This window comes from Schistocerca americana, chromosome 5, assembly GCF_021461395.2.
Source record: "Schistocerca americana isolate TAMUIC-IGC-003095 chromosome 5, iqSchAmer2.1, whole genome shotgun sequence".
Taxonomy (NCBI): domain Eukaryota; kingdom Metazoa; phylum Arthropoda; class Insecta; order Orthoptera; family Acrididae; genus Schistocerca; species Schistocerca americana.
This window is the reverse complement of record NC_060123.1, coordinates 52,106,475-52,132,666: the sequence shown is the minus strand read 5'-3', so window position 1 is coordinate 52,132,666 and position 26,192 is coordinate 52,106,475. Positions and strand designations below refer to the sequence as shown.

General features: G+C 38.5%; 1 protein-coding gene across 2 annotated transcripts in view; it reads right to left on the bottom strand.

The window, feature by feature from the left end:
- LOC124615885 (voltage-dependent calcium channel subunit alpha-2/delta-3) overlaps positions 1 to 26,192 on the bottom strand; it is an 824,663-nt gene that overhangs the window by 416,363 nt on the left and 382,108 nt on the right. For both annotated transcript variants that reach the window (XM_047144053.1, XM_047144054.1), the window contains exons 7-8: positions 24,639 to 24,749; positions 22,237 to 22,450 (exon numbers count right to left, since the gene is read on the bottom strand). In XM_047144053.1, the coding sequence (XP_047000009.1) occupies positions 22,237 to 22,450; positions 24,639 to 24,749 (325 nt within the window). The remainder of the gene's footprint in view (positions 1 to 22,236; positions 22,451 to 24,638; positions 24,750 to 26,192) is intronic.

The window sequence follows — 26,192 nt, the reverse complement described above, 5'->3', positions numbered from 1 at the left end:
GTATTAATTATGTTTAATCTGAACTAGATATCAGAGGAGCTGAATGTAAGTTAGCTGGTTATATCTAGCAGTTGACATGTGTATTGACCTACACAAAGTTATATATTTCAATTACTCTGTCTAGCAGAATGCTATTGTTTACCCTTCGTCGATCAGTCAATAGGGAGTGTTCGGGTTAATTTTCAGGGACTGGAAAGGTGAAGCTGTGGCAAGTCCATTCTGTAGGGAATGCTGAACATACTTCTCCCTCCAGTGCCACAGCGAAGTACCTGAACAGTAGGGGTCCTCGGTAGGGGGGTTTACTGTCTTTGGGATCTATCATCTCTTCTTCTTCAAGGGATCTATCATCTTTTCTTCTACAGCTCCAACACTTTGAATCTTCAATTTCATTTCTTACTTCTGTTGTAAAAAAGGAAAAATGTTTTTAATGTTCAATGTAGTATTCCTTGCTATTTTTATGAAGTATGTTTTGTGTATATAGGATCCCCTTGAAGTTGATTTTTTTTTTAGTTAAGTGCCAGATCTGTATCCTAAAGAAATGTACCATTTTAAATGAAACTGTTCCGCCCCCCAGACTTAATAATTTGCAACAGTTATTGGCCCAGACTACGTGAAACTGAACAAGTTTGATTCAATTCAGTGTGTGCCGGTAGAAGCTATATGTTGTTGAATCGAGCTGTACGGTAAGAATATGGCTACCAACGGAGACTATAAAGTGATTATTGATAAGCTCGAAGGGCCTGAAGATTGGGCAAAATGGAAATGGCATTCTCTATGGTACTCCGTTCATATGAACTGGAAGACGTTATTATGAACTGGAAGACGTTATTATCAATATGCACGAACCCACAGTGCTGCCTCAGGAACCAACAAGTGAACAGAAGGCAGTGTACACAGAATGGCAAAAGAATGATGTGAAAGCAGCAAGTTTGATAGCAAGTGCGCTAAGCAAACAGTAGCTGAACTTGTATTGATGTGCAGAAACGTTAAAGTAATATGGGACAAACTACATGCGAGATTCGAACATAGTAGCACACAACACTTGAACATGTTAACTGAAACATTCTTCTGTGTCAAACGTGATGAAGCAGAAGATATTAGCTCACATGTTGCTAAGCTACAAAAGTTATTTGTAGATTTAAATGATGAATTAACGAAACATGAAGAGAATACATTGTCTGAAAGAATGAGAGTTTATCGATGCTGGGAAAGGAATATGATGATTTTAAAGATCTCTGGGACATAATACCGGCTGAAAACCAGAATTTGAACTTACTTATTGAAAAAAATTGTACTATTGAACTGCGTGAACAAAGTACAATGGATGTAACTGCATTGGTTGCGTATAACTCACGAAAAAAGAAAATGTCAAAAGAGCAAGCAAAACAAAAATTTCTGTACAACAAATGTAAACAACTAGGACAATGGGCAGCAAAGTGTCCACAGAACCCTCGTGACTGCAATAACGAGCGCCAAGAAGAGAAGGTGAGTGAAAACGCTGTGTTTACTTCATGTGCCATGGGTGCGTCTACTGTAAATTATATTGACGTAAATAAATGGTATTGTGATAGTGGTATTACAAAGCATATCACCCCGAATAAACAATACTTCATCTTGTACAGCGAATTTGATGTTACTGAAGTGGTTTCATTAGGAAGACAAGGTACTAACATGCATGCACTTGGTAAAGGCACAGTTTACATCAAAATAAGACGAAACAATGAATGGTATAGGGCCAAGTTGGAAAATGTTTTGTATGCACTCATTTGTTCTCTTCCAGAACAGCTGCAGGTAACAGCTACAGTATAACATTCGATTATAAAAGTGTTACGATTAAAAAAAAATCAGCGGCAACATTGTCATGGCAGGCTATGTGGAAAATGGTCTGTACGTGTTGAATATGTGTGTTGTCAGACCAGAAAACAGTGATCAAGTAAATATAGCGATATCTGAAACACTGAAAATGTACCATGAAAGATTCAGTCATCAAAATAAGCAACACATCAAGAACATTTTGAAGAAACTTAACATCAGTGTAGAAGTTTGTAATGATGAATTTTGTGATGGTTGTGCATTAGGAAAGATGCATAGAATACCATTCAAACAACAAACAAACTGCTCCACAATTACTGGCGAATTAATTCTCGCAGATGTCAATGGACCAATGAGTACAGAGTCATTTGGAGGTGCTCGATATTATGTATGTTTTAAAGATGATTTCAGTAAATTTCGTCGAATTTTCTTTCTTAAGCACAAACATGAAGTGTACAATATGCTTAAGCAGTTTTTAAATGAAGCACACACCAGAGGACATGTTGTTAAACAATTTCGATGTGATGGAGGCAAGGAATTTAACAACAACATGATTAAGAAATGACTCATGGATAAAGGAGTAGAATTACTGATTTCTCCACCGTATACTCCTGAACAAAATGGTGTGGCCGAACGTGAAAACAGAACAATTGTTGAAGCAGCACGTTCGATGCTAAACACAAGTAAGCTACCAAGAGGACTGTGGGCAGAAGCATGCAATACAGCAGTCTATATTTTAAATCATACTGGTAGGTCTTCGGTTCCAGACAAATTTCCATATGAGCTGTGGTACAATCAATCAGTGGGAAAACTTTATCATCTCAGAATTTTTGGAACAGGTTGCTATGTTCATATAAACAAACAATTCCATTCAAAATTTGATGACAAGGCTGTTTTTGGACAACTCGTTGGTTATGTCAATGACAAAGATGGATTTAGGGTCTGGGTACCTTACAAAAGGAAAGTTGTCTTGAGTCATGATATAAAATTTAAGCCAGAGATAGTGTGTAGGTCCCACAGTGATCACATTAGCTTAGACATTCCTCGGCAGTCTGCTTCTGGAGGAAGTCAATGTGAAGAAAACTTTAACGGACTTGAATCTGGAGGAAGTCAGGAATCAGATGGCAATAACAAAAAATCAGCAGCATTCCTGAAAGCCAAAGCATCAAAATCTTCTAATGTAGATGAACTGGAGAACAGAAGACTATGAAGAAAACCAGCCTGGATGGAAAGTGGTGAGTTCTTGATGTTTTCAAAACTTACTGCTGGTGAACAGAAAGATCCAAACTGTTTTTCTGATGTATTACAGTCGAATGAGAAAGAAAATTGGATGCAGGCTATCAATGAAGAACTAGAATCACTAAAGAGAAACAATACTTGGGTGTTAGTTGAACGTCCTATGAATGCCAAAGTATTACAAAATCATTGGGTTCTAAGTCGAAAAGTTTCAGCTGATGGAAACACTCGCTTCAAAGCTCGATTAGTTGCTAAAGGACAGAAATAGATTATGAAGATACATTTAGTCCTGCTGCACGTTATGACACCATTAGAGTTTTGCTAGCAGTAGCTGCTTCAAAAAACTGGTGTTGAAACAATTTGATGTGAAGATGGCATTTTTGAATGGAATACTTCAAGATGAAGTATACATGGAACAACCAGAAGGCTTTGACGATAGTACGCATCGAGTGTGTCTCCTAAAACAGAGTCTCCATGGACTAAAACAAGCACTACGCTGATGGAACAAACGATTAATGGGAGTTATGGAGAAAGCAGGTTTTCGGGAAAGTGCTGCAGATCCTTGTTTGTTTTATCACAAATGCAATGAAAAAAGACTTTATGTAGCTATTTATGTTGATGACGGCCTAATTGTTGGCAGTGATGAAAAAGAAATAACAGCATTTCTGAACACTTTACAATGTGAGTTTGATATAACATTGGGAACTCTTGACAGTTTTCTTGGCATGAAAATAAAACAAAATGAAAATGGAGCAATTATGATAAGTCAAGAAAAGTATATGAAAGAAATACTGGAAAGATTTTGAATGGCAGAATCTAACATGAATTCAACTCCCATTGGATATGAAGAAAATAATCAGAATGAAACAGAAGCAATTTCGTCCTCCGTTCCCTACAGCGAGGCAATTGGATGTCTTATGTATCTCTCAATAGCAACTCGTCCAGACATAAGTTTTGCAGTCAATAAAGCTGCTCGAGCTATGAGAAAACCAACTGCTTCAGACTGCAGACTGGACTCAAATTAATTGCATGGTATTTTCATGAAGTATGTTTTGTGCATATAGGATCTCCTCCGCCGGGACCAGCCGCACAGTCCATGACTGCAGCGCCTTAGACTGCTTGACTAATCCCATGCAGCAGAATCAAAATTGATTAGAAAATTAAAATGTAATTAGCGAAAATGTTATAAGTGGCATGTAAATATAGGTAGTTCTTTAGGTGTTTTGCCAATAATAAATAAAAGACCTATTTTGCCACTTTCAGTGTGAGACTTGGAAACATATACATTGGTAGGAATATTTCTGGAACCATGTATGTTTTGCATTTTATAAAAATAGTAAAAGTATTCTTAATATTTCATATTTGAGTATTCACGCGATCCTAAAATGTTAAATACTTAAAAAACCAATAAATGTATTTGCTCTATTAGAACCAGTGCAACTGTTGAAATATGCCATTAATTTTAAGGCAATAGTTTTAATTTTAATTTTATTAAAAAACCCTTTATAACAATACCTAGGATTGTTTGAATTTATATATAAAGGGGCAGCCATGTTGGTATGAAGGAGCAGTGTCTTAGAAGATATTTTGCAAGAAGCATATAATTGCTTAAGTAAGATGTACGTCAGTGTTGTAAGCATGTCAGTATAATTATGATATGATTTAGAATAATGGTTCTGAAACATAATGTTTGTATTGATCGTTCATGGTGTAAAAACCATGTTACAGTCGACACATGAGCTTGTGGCAGCAGCAGATATAAAGCAAATGGATGAGTACACCCTACAAAATTATAATCTATGTTAATAATAATTTCAGAACAATGCCATTCAGCATGGGAACAGAGTTGGTTTAAGTGTAGGTTTACAGTGTACTACTTTCAAGCTGTATAATTATTATTCTATATGTACAGTAAGAACTGAGGAACTCCAGCATTACTGTGAATTGTAGAAATTTGTTACAAATAGCTACATATCCACAGTAAAACCAGATGGTTAGCTCCATTCCCTGCACTTGACTGCATAATTGAAATGTACGAGGCCTTGAAATCTTACTTTTTGTTTATATCCAATGCCCCTAAAGTTCTAAAGATGGTCTCTGAAAAATACATCCATTGATGTCTGTGTTTCATCATGAGATAAAACAGGTTGAAAGTGAGCAAACATCCATTGTTGAGATGATTGTAATATTAGATAATGTGTGTTCTCTTCTTAAGACCAGATTGGTAATGAAGAAAACTGGAAAGTTCTAGGGACTTGATAAAGATCTTGACAATTTTGAGTAGGAGGCTATTTCATTGTATGGAAAATGTCTGGACTATTTAGACAAAAGATGTGTATCATTTTCAGAACTACCCCATTTTAGATGGTTAAACTTAAATGATAAGGTATTCATAGATGATGTACAAAAGTGTGCATAAGTTTTGAGTGATAAAGGCACTGCAACAGATAATGTAAAGTATCATTATGAAGTCTAACATGAAATTCTCCTGAATAACATGTTTCATTATTATCCTCTTAGAGCGACAAAAAAAGATGCTCGCGAAAATAGAAAAAGTATTTTAGTTAGTTTGCAAGTAGCAAACAAGCAACTGTGCATACTTTATGTTGACTTGTATAGAAATGATTAAAGAAGTGTGGACACAGGATATCAGCAGAGCATGATGATTGAGTGTCTCTACCTCCTGTGAAGGTGTCATTTATTCTTTGGTATCACAGCTTGGGGTCATTTTGGATGGCAGAGAGAAAGTGACACTATCTAAAATGTCAATGCCCAAGAAAATAATTGAAATGTTTTGAGGCTGATATGTAACTTTACTCTATGTGCTCTTTGATGCAATGTCATAAGAACCACTCCATATATATGATATTCAAGTTAACATGTGATTTGTTCACCCAACTGTGTAATGGTTTTATTTGATCAACAAAATATAGAAGAGTTCTTCAAAAGACAGTGCCATCATTTTGTAATTTTGAGTTAACATAGTTGTGCATTCTCTTACAGCCCTTGGCCCTTTGCAGACAGCAAAGAAGTCCATATGGTTTAAGTAGTCAAACTGGCTACCAGGTTCACGGCTTCAAGAAAATACAGCAAGGCAATTGAAGGTTGAAGTAAGGTAAAAGCTGAGCACGAGCATTGGGGTGACAGATCAATAAAGAAGTTAGAACTTTGTTTCAACCCGTAACAAGGGAATACCCCATTGTTTTACTTAAGCACTGTCAGATGCAATTAAAGCTCAGTCCAATGTTTTGACTGTCCTACAGCCACTACAGCATTGTGATGCTTAAAATAACATAGGACAAGGACCACATTTATCGTGTGAGAGGAAATATGATACATGGAAACCAGTAGGAACATTTTCTTAGGCACTGTGGTGAAATTTAATGAATGGTTGGGGCACAAGAGAATCGCTGAAAAACTGGAAGAATTTAATTTAAGAAGTTTGAATAAGCATTGTTCTATCACTGGTAAAATAAAAAATTACTTCTGACAAATGCCGTCAAGCACAGAAATTGCAGAAGAGGGCAGACTGAATAACTGAAGAGATCTGTACACACAAGAAGGGAGGATCTTATCAGTTCAGCATCACTCGTTTCCAATCTGCTAAGCCTTCCACAATGCCAACATGCATTCACTGGAAGATATGAATAACAATAAGTCGCTGCCAAGTAGTGAGCAACCAATGTCTGACACATTCACGAGTGCCACCCAGTGGACAATGTGACCTAACACTCCCCCTGTGCTTCAGTGGTCAGGAAGTAAGCAGCAACTAAAATGGCTCATAGGACAGGAGAGTCATTTTATAACCGGCAACCAATGAAGATAAGCAAGGTCAACCTGAAACAACTGTATTTAAAGAAGCTGAATACAGATGTAGAATCTATATGGATAAAGATACGATAGTTGTCAGAAAATAAGTACAAAAGCACATAAGTCTGCAGTAATACTGCAAGTTATAATTCTTATAACCAATAATACACAGCCTCTTCTGGTAGGAGACTGGAAACTCCCACAATAGCGCAATATACAGGGTGATTCAAAAAGAATACCACAACTTTAGGAATTTAAAACTCTGCAACGACAAAAGGCAGAGCTAAGCACTATCTGTCGGCAAATTAAGGGAGCTATAAAGTTTCATTTAGTTGTACATTTGTTCGCTTGAGGTGCTGTTGACTAGGCGTCAGCGTCAGTTGATGCTAAGATGGCGACCGCTCAACAGAAAGCTTTTTGTGTTATTGAGTACGGCAGAAGTGAGTCGACGACAGTTGTTCAGCGTGCATTTCGAACGAAGTATGGTGTTAAACCTCCTGATAGGTGGTGTATTAAACGTTGGTATAAACAGTTTACAGAGAATGGGTGTTTGTGCAAAGGGAAAAGTTCTGGACGGCCGAGAACGAGTGATGAAAATGTAGCACGCATCCAGCAAGCATTTGTTCACAGCCCAGGAAAATCGACTCGCAGAGCTAGCAGAGAGCTGAAAATTCCACAATCAACTGTATGGAGAGTCCACATTGGCACTTATCTGTCCGTAACTACCTGAACGTCAACTACCCGAGGCGATGGATCGGCCGGCAGGCAGCCCGTGACAGAGCACTTCATCACTGGCCTCCAAGAAGCCCTGATCTTACCCCCTGCGATTTTTTCTTATGGGGGTATGTTAAGGATATGGTGTTTCGGCCACCTCTCCCAGCCACCATTGATGATTTGAAATGAGAAATAACAGCAGCTATCCAAACTGTTACGCCTGATATGCTACAGAGAGTGTGGAACGAGTTGGAGTATCGGGTTGATATTGCTCGAGTGTCTGGAGGAGGCCATATTGAACATCTCTGAACTTGTTTTTGAGTGAAAAAAAAACCTTTATAAATACTCTTTGTAATGATGTATAACAGAAGGTTATATTATGTTTCTTTCATTAAATACACATTTTTAAAGTTGTGGTATTCTTTTTGAATCACCCTGTATAATTCCATAAACGATCAAGTTTTTGTACAATAAGCTGATGTTGAGAAAACCACTACACAGTAATAAATGAGCAGTCAGGTAAAAACAGTTATTTTCATTGGATAACATGGTTGTTTGCACAGTCTGGAAAACATGAAGGAGAACAATGTAACCGATCATTAAAGAACAACTAAATACTTTGGTAAAAACTTTAGAAAATGTTACCTTGGTAACAAATACTGATACTTAAGTCTAGAAATACCCTTATTAATTTGTTTCTATTTTTTTATATATTGGAAGGAAACATTCCACGTGGGAAAAATTAGATATAAAAACAAAGATGAGGTGACTTACCAAACAAAAGTGCTGGCAGGTCGATAGACACACAAACAAACACAAACATACACACAAAATTCAAGCTTTCGCAACAAACTGTTGCCTCATCAGGAAAGAGGGAAGGAGAGGGGAAGACGAAAGGAAGTGGGTTTTAAGGGAGAGGGTAAGGAGTCAGAGATCTCTGCCCAAACTCTTTGTCTGTAAATATGTCTGCTTGTGTCTGTATGTGTGGATGGATATGTGCGTGTGTGCGAGTGTATACCTGTCCTTTTTTCCCCCTAAGGTAAGTCTTTCCGCTCCCGGGATTGGAATGACTCCTTACCCTCTCCCTTAAAACCCACTTCCTTTCGTCTTCCCCTCTCCTTCCCTCTTTCCTGATGAGGCAACAGTTTGTTGCGAAAGCTTGAATTTTGTGTGTATGTTTGTGTTTGTTTGTGTGTCTATCGACCTGCCAGCGCTTTTGTTCGGTAAGTCACCTCATCTTTGTTTCTATTTTTTAATAGAATCTGCACTCAACGTGTCATTTATGGCGTGTAGTGTTACATTCTTTCACAACTGTTGATGTTTCAACCTGGACTTTCCATTGTTTAAATTTCTCAACCTGATTCATGTGCCTTTCAAAGGCACATTGCCTCTCCTATTCTCTTATTTGTTATCTCTACCCGGTAAATTGTTTGTAACTAACACATTATTAAGACATTAACGTTATACCTATTTTATATTTACACCATTTACTGATTGTCTACATTTTGGTAATACAAGGAGAAATAAAATAAATAAAAAGAAATGGTCCATTAATTTTTATTTTCATTTCCTTTTTCATTTACCATCTAAGCACGTAGTCTGTGGTACTCCCAAGTTTAACAATAATAATTACTACCACTCATATCATCACTTCCATTTGTAAACCTATTGCTATTTCTTACTTCCTCATGCACCTTCCATATTATGGCACTTTCTGAGTTATTCACAACACTTGATATGAAATACTTTTTAAACCCTTTCATTATAGACTAAGTTCAGATTCTGCCCCAAGGAATAAGGAGATACAGGCCAGCAGAGATGCTGAGTGTTTATTTAAGATCCCCTCTGGAGCATGGGCAAGGTCTCCATAAAGAAGTCATTTATTATGAAGCTGTTGCAGTTGAGCATTAAAAGGTCTTTTTATAGTTGTGAGGTCACACCACCCATCGTTATTAACAGGTCTGTGTTCTTTGAGATCAGAGCCTTAACTTACTGGGTGAGGTGTCCCCTGAAAGAATTTGGTGCCAATATTTTCCTTCTGTTAAGCAAAGAGCCTTGTATTCTCTTCCAAGTAACTTTCAACCAATAAAGCAATGAGTTATTTATCATTCATCCCTTTCTCTGACGCCTAAAAATAAATCATGCAACCACTTTCTCTTTTGGCGTGGTTTTCCTACAAAGTGTCACAGAGGGGAGGTGTTTTCTTCCATCAGCTAGTGCCCCAGCATTACAGTAATTCTGGGCTTTTCTTATAGTAACACTTTAAATATCCTTCATGTCAACAGTAACATTTAATAGCATATCAAAATAAACCAGCTTCTGATCGGTGTAGCCCATATGCCATTTATGCTGTTTTCTTAAACTGATTATTCTAGACTCTTGCCAATCCAGCCATTCCTGGCACATATGGGTGCCAGATTAGTGGAAGAGCCAGATTATTGAATGTCTGAAATTTATTTTATTCATTTTTTTTTTATTTTGAAAACATAGGGGATATAGTGTACTGTACTTTATTAAACCCAAGGACACAATTTTAAAACATAGAGGATATACTTTATTAAATTCAAAAATACATCAATTTTCAAAGAAAAGTTAGTCCTTGAGTGTACGACATACTGTACATAATTATACAGTTGAATCACTCACCATGAAACCTGTCCCTAATTTTTAACTGTCGCAATGATGATATGTGACAGTGGCATGCTTTATCACACAGCCGCTTTACAAGCATTACATTGGTACTGCATGTATGTGGTTGTTGCATAATGTGCTCCAGGAAGACCTCGGCAGTGTCAGTATCAGCGTTGTGAGAAATCTTCATGCTCTCTCCACCTGTGTCTTCTTCTTCATCACTTTCATTGTTACTTTCTTGCACATTTTGATAATTTCTTCATCTGCTAAAGTTTGGTCTGTATCACAGTTTTCCTCATTCAGCCACTTGTAACATCTTCAATATCAATTTCTTCTCCTCCTGAAAGGTTATGGAACATGTCAGTGTACAAAGTAATTGATAATTCCGAATTGACTGGCTCATTGCTGTCACTCACTACTGGATTCAACTCAGCATCAATGGATGGCCACAATTTTCTCCAGTTCTTCATTATGGTAGTGCTCTCCACTTTATCCCATGCTTTGGCTGCTTGGAAAACATCACATATATTAATTGCTTTCCATGCCTTCAGTATAGTCTCGATAGAATCGTTTTCATTTTCGTTCAGTAAAGAGACGAGAAGTGAATGTACATAATGATGTTTAATTGATTCCAAAATTCTCTGGTCCATGGGCTGAATTGGGGCTGTCACGTTAGGTGGGAGAAAGAGTGCTTGTATGCCATCGGACTTTAGAGAAACATCTGAAGGATGACTGGGAGCATTGACAGTTATAAGGATAGCTTTTAGTGGAAGCTTTTTCTTCTTTAGCTCTTTTCTCACTGCTGGTACAAAAGTTTCATGGAACCACTGAGAGAATATCTGTCTGTGTATCCATGCTTTCTTCTGAGCGCAATGCTGTACTGGTAGAGCATTTATGTCAGTGTGTTGAAAGCACATGGATGTTGGGATTTTCCAATCACCATAAGCAGTAGTTTATGACTCCCATTTGCATTACAGCATGCCATTAACGTTACACACTGTTTCTGTTGCTTGTAACCATAAGCTTCCTTCTCGTTCGTGGAAGCTAATGTTTTTTAAGAAAGCATCTTGTAAAAGGGCCCTGTTTCATCAGCATTATACAAGGCATCAGCAGTTAAATCTTCTTCCTCTATTACCTTCCGTGTCTTGCTTAGAAACTCATCAGCACCCTTATCGTTAGCTGAGCGACTTTTCCCAATGACTGTCAGCTGCCGAATGTAATGTCTTTTCCAGTTTGATAGCCAACCTTCACTCGCTGCAAACTAGTTACTACCGTGAAGTTGTTTGTTAAATGCAGCTGCTTTCTTCTTTATAATCGGACCACTGACTGGAATCCCTTTACGGTATTGTTGTATGAACCATCTATAAACAGCTACGTCCAGTATTTCATTCTCATTCTTTCGCACAACCTTCCATTTTCCCAACTCACTATCCATTTGTGTTGAGTACTGTCGAACAACATCTTCTTTCTTTTTGATGTCATAAATAGTTGCTCATCCAACACTGAACTCAGTAGCAATGGCTTTCTGCGAAGAATCTTGATTTAACTAATCTAAAATTTCGAGTTTCTGCTTGAGGTCTAGCGTAATGTGTTCCCTTTTAGAAGACATGATTCTGAACTGTTAAGAAAGCTACAATTTCAAATACAGTGTATAAAGCATTGTTGCACACGATAATTCATTGTGCACATGTTTTAGGATGTGCACTGGATTACTAAGAGTGTAGTGTATATGACACTGATACGCAAGTAGTTTTTCATCAAATGCCATGGGAAGTACCTGAACTAATGTCGTTCACTACTTCTTCAACATAATCATCATCATCATCATCATCATCATTATCATCATGCATCAGCCAGCATTTGCTTGGAATTCCACAATCCATGCAGTTACAAAATTCTTCTTTACCTCCAGCAACTTTATTCCAATAATTTCTCTGAGTAATCATGAAGCCTTCACTGTATTTCTCCCACACTGAGCAAACTGCTGCTCCATTCCAAGATACCTTCACTGCTTCAGTCCCCTGAAAGTGTGGTGTGTAGAACTGGCATTCTTTAATTTATTCTTAATCTGATGTCACTTACATACATTTACTTCTGTGACATCAAATTTTCTCTCTTGTGCACAGTTGGTTGTGTCCACTGCTCCATGAATCACTGTGAACTTAAGAATTGTATTGCTTGCTTGAACCAATCGCAAACTGCAAACTCTAAGACCTACTTTTCTCAACAGAGTCACTGCTTTCATCCACAAAATATTTTTGCTATCATTGATTTCCCTACTGCAGGAATGTGTACTATTGTTGAGTATTTGTCCAATTTTAAAGTCTGTTCAATTCCAACTCTAGCTGGATTCAGGCGAACTGCAGTTTAAGCATGGCAGATATTCACAGAAAACCTAGGTACATGGAATAAGTCCCATAGCTGATAGTTGGCAGCACATGAAATTTGCTGCCCATTCAATATTTCCCTCCTTACACTCATCTTAGTGCTCAGCCAAGCTGGTGGCACTATTTCCCTTCCCACCCTTCCGAATTTACCAAATTACATCTCTGTATGGCCTCAATTGACAAAGCTCATTTGTAAATGTAAGTCAACCTCTGTATTAAGCTATTACACAATATAAATATGCTGACCTTCAGGAACAATAATTTAATCTGCAAATGTAAGGCAATCCCATATTTTTCGAATGATGGAAACCTCATCTTACTACACCTGGGTAAATACAGGATACTTAATGTGAACAATTGCTCATTTCTATTTGGAATACTAATGAAAATATGGTTTCCAAACCATTCATTTCTGTATTAACCCATGATCATATATCAAAATGAACAATTTTTTTAAATGTATTAACGGGCAATATTTTTGCAAAGTCTATGCTATTTCAGTGAAAGGTCTGGGAGTTGTAGTTCTGCTCTCTCTTAATTGGACAGTGTTATACATCAACTGACCAACACTATTTTGTATTTTTTAAAATTTTTGAATCCAATCATGTGCGAAAGTGTAAACTACCCATAAATAACTCGTTTGACCCCAATGTGGTCAATTTTTTGGGAAGAAATTATATTGAGCCAAGTGCCAAACACTCCATATCAGGTATTACATTTTGGATCAGTTGACTAGTTGCACAATCTTACAGTTTTATTTTGCTTCAGTTAGCTATGTGGCAAATGAGCATCACTTGGTCACATGATGCATTAGTGCTTTGCCTGTGCTCTCTCTCTCTAAGACAATCATCCAATAATATATTTTATAGCTTTACTATTCTTAAGTGCTGTCTGAATAATGGAAATGTATGAAACATGAGCAAAACATGTAATGGAGACTGAAGAAAAAGAAGCATGAACTTGAAACTCTGGTTTCTTTCTTTAATATAATACTGACAGTTCAGGTGCAATAATTGCAAATTATTTGTAGGTTTTTCTAGTTATGATACAGAAAAGTGACATTCTACATTACTATGTTTAATAAAGCATCTGGTTTTCCATACACTGGAAAATGGACATGCAGTAGGCCCCACCTACCTTTGCAACACAAGTCACGGTACCTGATCAGTCACATAAATCAGCTGTTGATCTCACACCCCTGAGTGCAGTAAAGTCTAAGTTAAGCCCCTTGACTATTTTACAGTCATATTACAAAAGAAATTATGTTTCCAGTTTGGGTGCTGTGGGTCCAACCAAACTTTCTGAAGACTTGAAGAAATACTAGACAGTTAAATGTTAACTCTGAAGACATGGGAGAGTCTTCAAATGGGAGGCACAGGAAGGGGAGGACAAGAAAGTACCCATAACAAAACTGACAAATAAGGAAGTTAAAGTGTGTTAGACATGAGACTTACATAATTTAAAAGTAAAAGAAAAGAGAGGCTTCAGAGACCATCTCTGTTCAGGTGAATGTTTTTGTATGTTAGGAATGCATACATTAATAGGTGAGACTGGAAAATTCGTCTATACTATTGTACATGATGCCTGAGCAGCACTTATCTGCACCATGGTATCAGAAAATGAAGTAAAAAGGAAGAGAGTTAAGAATCCACAGAAAAGGACAAAAACAAGGTTGTACAAAATATGTGGGATAACTGTATGTAAAACTTTCTTTCTTCAGACCTTTAGAATATCCAGCAGAAGGGTACATTTGGCTCCAAAGTACATTAAATCGCCCCAGGGCATTAGAGACCTCTGAGCAGTGGGTGAGAAAAGAACAGGCATCCTAAATAAAAATGCAAACGAGTAACACATCATATTAGAAAATTTCCTAAATACAAGTTTCACTATAGAAGAAGTGAAAAAGAGAATACCTCGACCCAGAAATTACTGCTAACATCATGTACATCTTGTACAAAGAACATATTCTTGTCAAAATTTAATTTACCAAGAAAGAAACAGAGAAAACCTAAAGGTAATGTTTGCAACACTCTTGTCCCGATAAAAAAAATTGTGACAATTCTGTGGTAGAAAGCATAATATCAACAAAAATACTCATCTTAATATAGTGAAGGCTGCTCAATATCTGAAATCTTCAGATATTTTAAGAGCTAGAGAAGACGGGAATGTAGACGTTCTTCATATTGACCTTGAAAAAACATTATCCTCTTTCAAGAATTCCTATGAACATTGTGTTCTACAAGCTACAGTTGTGGCTGTATAACCTAGTATTCATAATGCTAACAATGAAAGGGGACTGCTATGTCTGGTTAGAGAGTGAGGCAGGACGTGGAACACAGGAAGAAGCACCCCGTTTATTAAAATATTTAATGGAACATGTATTGACAGCCAAAGAAGTAATCTTGTGATCTGATTCATGTGGTGGATAGAATAGCAACATCTAGATGGTTCTAATGCTAAAATCAATTTTAGATCAGCATCCTACATTGCAGAAAGTAAGGGAGAGGTTTCTTATACCTGAACATAGCTTTCTTCTGAATGACGGTGATTTTGGAGACATAGAACAACACACTCTTGAACATGTACATGACAATTACATGAATGTCATGAAAATGTGTCACAAAAGAAATTCTCTTACACTTCATAGAATGAAAGTTAAAGATTTCAAGAGTACATCAAATATAGAAAAAAAAAACATAGTAAATCATACAAATCAACTCCCAGAATGATAAAATAAACTGGCTGAAGGTGAGAGAGTAGAACTGTATAACAACAAACCATTCCATATATTGTTCAAAACTGAATTTAATGGTAAACGATTTGAAGTTGACACTATGAAGAAATCGGCTGGCTGACCATCTGAAACGCAGAACAAAATAAATTTTTCTACCCTCTTTATGAAGCTATGGCCAAATGGAAAGATAATTTCTGAAGCCAAACTAAAAGACATTCAATCCCTAATGCACCTCATTCCAAATGATGCACAAGATTTTTATTGCAAACTCTCTGCTACACTGATTTCGAGGATTACATTGACAGCTTCGACTGCTTGCAAACTGATTTTATTGTTGATAGTGAAATAACAAAATAAGAAATTTCTGTTGTTCACTTATGCAATTCTAAAGTTTAAAGTTCTAGAACCTTTGTAAGATGTAAGAGTTTTTATTACAGTTTTATTTCTAAAATACTTATAATGAAAACGTGTTAAGAAGTAGCTTAATTTTATTTAAATTAAATGTATGCAACAATTCTGTGACATTGTAATAGATATCAAGTAATGGTATAATCAAATAAAGTGTGTAAATGTTTAGAATCAATGTTAGTACCTATGTTCATATGTCAGTAAAACACATTTACATATTTAAATTCATTAAAATATATTATTTATGGCCATAATTTTTATTTCTGGAATTTTACTTAAACTATATAGGAAACAATACATTATTTTATATTGGAAGGAAACATTCCACGTGGGAAAAATTATATATAAAAACAAAGATGAGGTGACTTACCGAACAAAAGCGCTGGCAGGTCGATAGACACACAAACAAACACAAACATACACACAAAATTCAAGCTTTCACAACAAACTGTTGCCTCATCAGGAAAGAGGGAAGGAGAGGGAAAGACGAAAAGATGTGGGTTTTAAGGGAGAGAGTAAGGAGTCATTCCAATCCCGGGAGCGGAAAGACTTACCTTAGGGGGAAAAAAGGACGGGTATACACTCGCACACATACACATATCCATCCACACATATACAGACACAAGCAGACATCTGCTTTTATATATATATATATATATATATATATATATATATAATGGAAGGAAACATTCCACGTGGGAAAAATTATATATAAAAAACAAAGATGAGGTGACTTACCGAACAAAAGCGCTGGCAGGTCGATAGACACACAAACAAACACAAACACACACACAAAATTCAAGCTTTCGCAACAAACTGTTGCCTCATCAGGAAAGATGAGGCAACAGTTTGTTGCGAAAGCTTGAATTTTGTGTGTGTGTTTGTGTTTGTTTGTGTGTCTATCGACCTGCCAGCGCTTTTGTTCGGTAAGTCACCTCATCTTTGTTTTTTATATATATATATATATATATATATATTAAAAAAACAAAGATGAGGTGACTTACCGAACGAAAGTGCTGGCAGGTCGATAGACACACAAACAAACACAAACTCCTCAAGACACCATCCAAATTGAACCCTGCCTGGAACAGTTCCGTCCTCCGTCACAGCGGGACCCACCTCCTCTTCCTCAAAATCACCCTCTCCAAACCTTCCAGGAATTTCTGACTTCCAGCCTTGCATCTCAATCCTTCTTAAAAAACCTTAATCCTACACCCAACATCACCACTGCTGAAGCCCAGGCTATCCGTGATCTGAAGGCTGACCGATTCATCGTCATTCTTCCGGCGGACAAGGGTTCCACGACCGTGGTACTTGATCGTCGGGAGTATGTGGCTGAGGGACTGCGTCAGCTTTCAGACAACACCACATACAAAGTTTGTCAAGGTAACCCCATTCCCGATGTCCAGGTGGAGCTTCAAGGAATCCTCAGAACCTTAGGCCCCCTGCAAAACCTTTCACCTGACTCCATCAACCTCCTGACCCCAATGACACCCCGCACCCCTACCTTCTACCTTCTTCCTAAAATCCACAAACCCAATCATCCCGGCCGCCCCATTGTAGCTGGTTACCTAGCCCCCACAGAACGTATCTCTGCCTTCGTAGATCAACACCTTCAACCCATTACATGCAGTCTCCCATCCTTCATCAAAGACACCAACCACTTCCTTGAACGCCTGGAATCCTCACCCAATCTGTTACCCCTGGAAACCATCCTTGTAACCATTGATGCCACGTCCTTATACACAAATATTCCGCACGTCCAGGGCCTCGCTGCGATGGAGCATTTCCTTTCACGCCGATCACCTGCCACCCTACCTAAAACCTCTTTCCTCATTACCTTAGCCAGCTTCATCCTGACCCACAACTTCTTCACTTTTGAAAGCCAGACATACCAACAATTAAAGGGAACAGCCATGGGTACCAGGATGGCCCCCTCGTACGCCAACCTATTCATGGGTCGCTTAGAGGAAGCCTTCTTGGTTACCCAAGTCTGCCAACCCAAAGTTTGGTACATATTTATTGATGACATCTTCATGATCTGGACTCACAGTGAAGAAGAACTCCAGAATTTCCTCTCCAACCTCAACTCCTTTGGTTCCATCAGATTCACCTGGTCCTACTCCAAATCCCATGCCACTTTCCTTGACGTTGACCTCCACCTGTCCAATGGCCAACTTCACACGTCCGTCCACATCAAACCCACCAACAAGCAACAGTACCTCCATTATGACAGCTGCCACCCATTCCACATCAAACGGTCCCTTCCCTACAGCCTAGGTCTTCGTGGCAAACGAATCTGCTCCAGTCCGGAATCCCTGAATCATTACACCAACAACCTAAAAACAGCTTTCGCATCCCGCAACTACCCTCCCGACCTGGTACAGAAGTAAATAACCAGAGCCACTTCCTCGTCCTCTCAAACCCAGAATCCCCCACAGAAGAACCACAAAAGTGCCCCACTTGTGACAGGATACTTTCCGGGACTGGACCAGACTCTGAATGTGGCTCTCCAGCAGGGATACGACTTCCTCAAATCCTGCCCTGAAATGAGATCCATCCTTCATGAAATCCTCCCCACTCCGCCAAGAGTGTCTTTCCGCCGTCCACCTAACCTTCGTAACCTGTTAGTTCATCCCTATGAAATCCCCAAACCACCTTCCCTACCCTCTGGCTCCTATCCTTGTAACCGCCCCCGATGCAAAACCTGTCCCATGCACCCTCCCACCACCACCTACTCCAGTCCTGTAACCCGGAAGGTGTACACGATAAAAGGCAGAGCCACGTGTGAAAGCACCCACGTGATTTATCAACTGACCTGCCTACACTGTGATGCATTCTATGTGGGAATGACCAGCAACAAACTGTCCATTCGCATGAATGGACACAGGCAGACAGTGTTTGTTGGTAATGAGGATCACCCTGTGGCCAAACATGCCTTGGTGCACAGCCAGCACATCTTGGCACAGTGTTACACCGTCCGGGTTATCTGGATACTTCCCACCAACACCAACCTATCCGAACTCCGGAGATGGGTACTTGCCCTTCAGTATATCCTCTCTTCTCGTCATCCGCCAGGCCTCAATCTCCGCTAATTTCAAGTTGCCGCCACCCATACCTCACCTGTCTTTCAACAACTTCTTTGCCTCTACACTTCTGCCTCGACTGACATCTCTGCCCAAACTCTTTGTCTTTAAATATGTCTGCTTGTGTCTGTATGTGTGGATGGATATGTGCGTGTGTGCGAGTGTATACCTGTCCTTTTCTCCCCCCTAAGGTAAGTCTTTCCGCTCCCGGGATTGGAATGACTCCTTACCCTCTCCCTTAAAACCCACTTCCTTTCGTCTTCCCCTTTCCTTCTCTCTTTCCTGATGAGGCAACAGTTTGTTGCGAAAGCTTTAATTTTGTGTGTATGTTTGTGTGTCTATCGACCTGCCAGCGCTTTCGTTCGGTAAGTCACCCCATCTTTGTTTTTATATATAATTTTTCCCACATGGAATGTTTCCTTCTATTATATATATATATATATATATATATATATATATATATATATATATATAAGGAGCATTTTTCTTCAAGTTATGGATGAAGGTATTACTTCAATAAATAGGCAAACAAATGTGCAAACATTAAGCAGTAATGCTATTTTCCTGATGTATCAGTTAAAAATCATTAAATATAGCCTGAACTAATACAATCATATTTTATTTGGTGAAATAAATGACAGTATATTCTTCTCTAATGTGCATTACTTGAATAAGAGACACATGTTGTCTTGCAGTCAGTTCATGCAAAACACAGAAATGAAAATCACATGTATATAAGAATCTCACACACACACACACACACACACACACACACAAAGTCAGACTTTTCACTACATTTGAAATGATTTAAGATACAAGCATGTAAATTTAATTCAGTTTCATTATTTTACTGCTTAAAAAACTAGATTTGATGTAGATGCTGAATTTACACTAACACTTTCATATTTTTATTAACATATCAAAATCCAGTTTTCATGCTTGGTCTCTGATGTATAACATTGTCCAACTGAATGTGTACATGTCTATTTACACACATATGGTAATAGCATGAAACAAAGTGATGTAACCAAAACTGGTATAAGGCATCTCACTCTCAAAATTAATCATGAATAAGTTGTTTTCTTGCTCCACAGAGCTCCTTTGTGTTATCAAATTTTTTTTAAAAAAATTGGCCATTAATGTACTAATGTGGTGTTGTATCACCAAGGGTCCTTAACAAACCACTGTTTTCATGAATTACGGCACATCACAATTTCCAGTAAAGCAGTATATGATACATATAAACATTCGCCATTATTCATTATGTTTATTTGCTATCGCATATTCTACAATTAAACACTTGCTTCAGTACAAGAAATTACACCAACACATGAGATTTGCTAATCAACAGCCTTTGTTGCATAATTAACAGGACTTTAAAAAAGAAATAACAGATAGCTAGTCATCACATAGAAGAGGTGTTGTGTGGCTGACAGACAAACTGAAAAAGACTGCTAGATATCATTCATCTAATGGACTAAGTCCTTAATCAGACACAGACAACATTCAGACAAGGTCTCCTGTTGCAAAGGCCCAACTGCAACTGCACTGATTTTTGCTGGGATGAGTAATGGGGCAGGGAAGTGTAGGAGGGTAGGAATGATGGATAAGTGCTGCCTGTGGGAATGTGCAGGGGTGTGATGGGGACAGCATAGAGGACTCAGAAGTGGAGAAGGACAAAGGACAATACAGGTGCATTGGCAGAACACAAGGAATGTGTACGTCTGGAATGGAGAGACGGAAGGGGATAGGCAAGTGGATGACAGGGACTAGCAAAGTTTGAGGCCAGAAGGAAGAATCCAGATAGCACAAGCTTTGAAGCAGTAGTTAAACTGAAGTCCATCATGTTGAGCACCGTCTTTTCTAGGCCACAGTTTGGCAGTGGCCACTCATGTGGACAGACGGCTTGTTAGTTGTCATTTCCATGTAAAATGTGGCAAAGTGAATGTAGCTAAGTAGATAGTTCACTTGGCTGATTTCACAAGTGGTCCTGTATTGAATGTGGTAGAACATGCCTGTGAAAGGATTGGAGAAGGTGATAGTGGGAGCATGTATGGACAGCTTTTGCATCTAGGAATGGCAAGGGGCTAAGAGCATGGGTGGAGTAGGGATGGACAAGAATGTTGCGCAGGTTTGGTATGTGCTGGAATACCACTGCATCAAGGGTGAGGAGGGTATTTCTAATTTCAGGACATGATGAGAGGAGAGGAGTGGAGAAATTAAATCACATTCTCCACCCAGGTTTCGACTATCTGTCTTTGTGCTCTGAAATTAGGACTATCCTCCCTGCTATCATCCACATCCCTCCCACAGTGGTATCTGCTTCCCATACAACCTACGCGACATTCTTATCTGTCCCTGTTCCACTGCTGCTGCAGCCACTGGGTCATATCCCTGCAATAGTCACAGATGAAAGACCTGTCCCATACACCCTCCCACTACCACCTGCTCCAGTCTTGTCACAAGCATCTCTTACCACATCAAAGGTGTAAAAGCAGCTAAGTAATCTACCAACTCAGCTGAGGCCACTGTGGTGTAGTCTACATGGGACTCATAGCTAACAAGCTGTCTGCCAGTATGAGTCAAGCTGTCAAACTATGGCCAACAGGCAGATGGCCCACTCACTTGCTGAACATGCTCCCCAACACAATGCATTCAACTCTGCTCCAACAACTACTGCAAGGCAGTGCCAGCTGGGTTCCCCCCACAAATACTAGCTTTTCTGAACAGCACAGACAGGAACTCTGCCTGCAACATATTTTTCATTCCCCTCAGCATTCACTAGTCCCTGTCCTCCACCTGACTACCCTCTTCCCTGCCTCCACTCCATCCCTACAAATGCCAGTGCACCTTCATAGTCCTTTCCCCTTCTCTGCTTCTCTCCTATCGCCTTTCTCTCCCTCCCTCAGAACAGCCCACCAATGCTGCATCTAGCAGTCCACCATCTTGCCCCACCATGTCCCTCCATGCTCCCACAGGCAGCACAAGCACCTTCCCTCATCCCCTATTGTGCTACTATCTTGCCCCACTATTTCCCTCCATGCCCCCACAGGCAGTACAACCATCTTCCCTCATCCCCTATTGTGCTATACCTCATGACCCATGGGTCCTCTAGTACCCCCACTACTCAACTCAGCAGTGATAAATGCTCACCTCAGACACAATCACGGTCAGACCTTAGTGCCCAGAAATAACACTGTGAGTGTGAGTGAATTGTGCTTTTGTGGAATGCACAAGGCAAGTTTTGTTATCTATGCTTGTTGAAGGAATTATTCTGATAGTTGAACGAAATCTAGTCGCCTTTCTCCCACTCAATGCCTTCTCTATGTGGTTAGTAGTTATCTATTCTTTCATATTGTTGTTATTCCATCTTGGGTTTTCCACAGTTTGATTATTCCACAATTACTTTTATTCTCACCTTTATTAGCACATGCCATCCAGTTGACCTCACGAACATCTGCCACTTCACGACCAATTAAATACGTAAAGACTCGAACTGGTATCTGAACCTCACCATCAGGCTGTTTGTGCCAGTTATACATTTCAAATATGTCCTTGTAGTTGTAAGGTGCACCATCTGTTATTAGCATTATCGCCTGATTGCAATGGGCTCCTGATGTGCTCTCACGATACTGTAATACCAATTGGTGATTATTTCCTCCATAGAAGACATTAAGTATATGAGATGAGTAATACTGGAAAGTAGTACAGCGAAAAAATCAGGTGTGAATATTATGCAGCTGCATACTTTAAGAAATCAAAAACATTCATCATTTTTTTTACATTATTAGCAAAAAGCGCGTGCGTGTACACACACACACACACACACACACACACACACACACACACACACACACACACACGTTTGTTTAGGCACAATTCAATTCTGATTGTTTACTTGCCTCAAAACTAGCTATATCTAAATGCAATTAACCAAAAATTTTCTTGAGATATGGTTCCACAACCACACTGAAGATATTAATGTCCAGTTTTGACTATAAAAATCATTATTTTAATTTCAGCGCTTTTTATAATTATATCCTCTTCAGAGGAATTGTAGGACTGCACGTAAGGACTGCACATACTGCCTTCCTTAATGTAATTTCTAATGTTTATGGGGTGCTCTGTGTTAAGCTGATGCTGCAAAACGGGATTGAATGTGAGAGAAAGTGCTCCGTGAACTCTTCCATGCCAAGTGCAAACACATGATGTTACAATAATTGTGCAACTGTTTGACATTACTAATAATTGTTTTTGTATAACTTTTTTGTCATTAAGTTGTGGTAGATGGAAAGAAAATGTTTAACAAAATTTCAAGAAGATGAAGTAACAATTTTTTTATGTTCTTAAAAGTTTTTTTGTGTTTTCATGGTTAGCAGGGAATTAGGATAGAAAGGTCAAATTTGGTATAAACACGTAATATCACATACAGAAAACTTTCAATAGGTCTGCTGATCTCTGGATACAATTTGAAATGAGAAAATTCAGTAAATATTTGTGATGTGCAGATTTTAGTAGGATCTATGTAGATTAACTAAGTTTAAATTATGACTAAGAAATTACCAATGTGGTGTGGCTTTTCACTATTGTAACTTAATCATTTTGGCTACAATTCACAACTGAAGGCATCTTTTGTTCACAGCACACAGACCTTCACACTATGTCCTTAAAAAAATTGTTAGCTATATCTTGCTACTCTCAGGAAAAGATCCTCTTCCAGTAAATGTATCTGATCACTGAAAAGTCTCAAAAGAAAATACAAGAATTAATTATAATGATCAGTAAGAGTACGATTAACACAGGCAGCTGCGGGCATGAGCTGTAAACAGTACGGTGTTTGCAACATTGTCTCTATGCACGTTGCCTCATATATGTTAGAGCTTTGCTGAATTTTTTGTGTGTACGAGACTTTGGAACTACGTTGTAACAGTCATGTGAGTCAAACGAATTTTTTTATTAGCCTTCTTCTTTAAGCCATCAATATTAAAATACTGTGTGGCAAGTGGAGTGACTTGAGTGTGATGAAATGAATCAGACCATTTTAGCAGATTGATGAACTCCACTTAGGGCAAGCAGCTTTAATGACTGAACTTTACCAACAGCAACTACCAGGCAACTTTTCTGTTTATGTTCACGAGATCCAATGAACACGTGTCAGGAATGAACATTTTTATATTCCTAATTTAAAAATAATTAGTGAGGACTTAGTCATAGTAAATGTAAAAGAATCAATTCAAGTATATAATCACATTGTTTCATAAAAGTGTTGAAAGCATTAAGTAAGCAACATTATTTCTCTTTCTAGTAGTAACTTGTATTACAGAGCTGCTGCAACAGATAAGTTACAGTTTTCAAGCCCAACACCTGAAAGGAGCCTAAAATGTGAAGCCATATGAGGACACTGCATTTTCCAATATTCTTCAGGTTTCACTTGCACCTGTATGTGTAAAGTGGAAAGCAATTGTAACTGTTGAAATTGGAGGACCAGATAGTGGTGAACAAAATCAAGCAGAAGAAATAGACCATTAAAAATTCTGTGAAGTAGCAGTTTCCCTGAACAAAAATTATTAAACTTTTCCAAAACCGATATCGCATCCCTGCAGAATGATGTATGAGTAACTTAAATTCATAGTTATGTAAGTATGAGTGGCTAATTCTAAAATGAACACCCATGAAAGAGAACACAATGTCCATTGTCCAACCCGCCAGCTGTTCAGTGAATCATACAGTTCATTTTTTGCAATGTATTCTTTTAAATAAATGCTATAACTTCACTTAACAAAAATTTTATTAAAAATGTCACAGTATTTAAATACTTACAGATTGCAGTAACTCAAAAGCATGCATCAGGACTGCAGAGAAATTTGCAATCTTGTCAGTGTGTAATTCCTCCATACCACGTTTCAGTTCCCTGATGTTGTGTAAAGTTGCCTGAAATAGCATTAAAGAAGCAATCAGATGAATTTTTGAAATATACTTTTATAAAAAAAATTCTTACTTTAAGAAATCTGACCCTCCTCCTACACACACACACACACACACACACACACACACACACACACACACACACACAGCCAGATTAGACATGTGTACAAAACAATCTCATGAATTACTCAAGAAGTGATGTTTTCTTGCTGGGAAGCAACAATAACATTTTTAATTTAAACTGATATCATTTCTGATTTGCAATTCCTTCTGCTCCAAAAATGCACATCTGAACAGGCCAACGACTTTCAACTACCAATTACTACTACAACAAGAGGAATTTGGCTGGGTATAAAACAGTATACAGCACAGGAGAAGTAGTGAAGAACGTAGAAGAACAGGAAGAGCAAAGCAAAGGAATAGGAGAAGGAAAAGCATCTGACTACATACCACACCAACACTTATAAATCAAAAGGGTATCAGACAAATTTCTGACTGTGTTAAGGATATGTTTGTACGGAGGATATATTATACTGTAGGGAGAGTCACTGACATATACAGAACAAACTATCCATTATTCGGCCTCAGTGTGGCACAGAAATGAGTGAGATATTCAGCTATATAAATCTTTGACCATCTACCTAGTGATGTGAAAAATTTAATGGATGACAAAATTAACTTCTAACACAAACTGAAATTCTATCTGCTCGACAACTTCTTCAAATCCACAGAATAATTTGTGAATATACACAATGATCCACAAGAATATTATGACTACAGACCCACTATTGATATAAACCCATCCAGCAATAGCAGAATCACCTGGAAAGCAATGCTCTTAGTCAGACACACATGTGGTGCAGGTAGTATCAATGAGTGTACTGTCCGTGTATAGAAGGGGGAAGGTGTACAATCTATCTCAGTTGGACCAAAGGTAGATTCGGATGGCCTGGAGACATTTCAGAAACAGCACAACTTGGGTGTTTGAGGAGTGCTGTGGTGAATCTCTTCACCATGTAGCGAAACCAAGGTGAAAACATATTCAAACAGTGTGGGGTTGGCCAGCCACCCCTCATTACAGATGTCGTACATCATACACTGGGTAAACGGGTAAAACAGAACAGGCAGCAAATTGAGGTGGAACTGACATCAAACTTTAACGCTGGGCAGAGTACATATGTTTCTGAACACACACTCCTGACGAATGGACTCTGAAGCCAACGACCCACGCATGTGCCAATCTTAACACTAGGACATCGGCAACTATGACCAAAATGGCAATGTGACCATCAGGACTGGACATTGGTTCAGTGGCAGAGCATTGCATGGTCTAATGAATCCCAATACCTTCTTCATCATGCATCATTCAAATCCATTGGCTTCCAGGGGAACAGCTCCCTCACATCTGTACTGCGGGATGGAGCCCCATTATGCTCTGGGGAACATTCA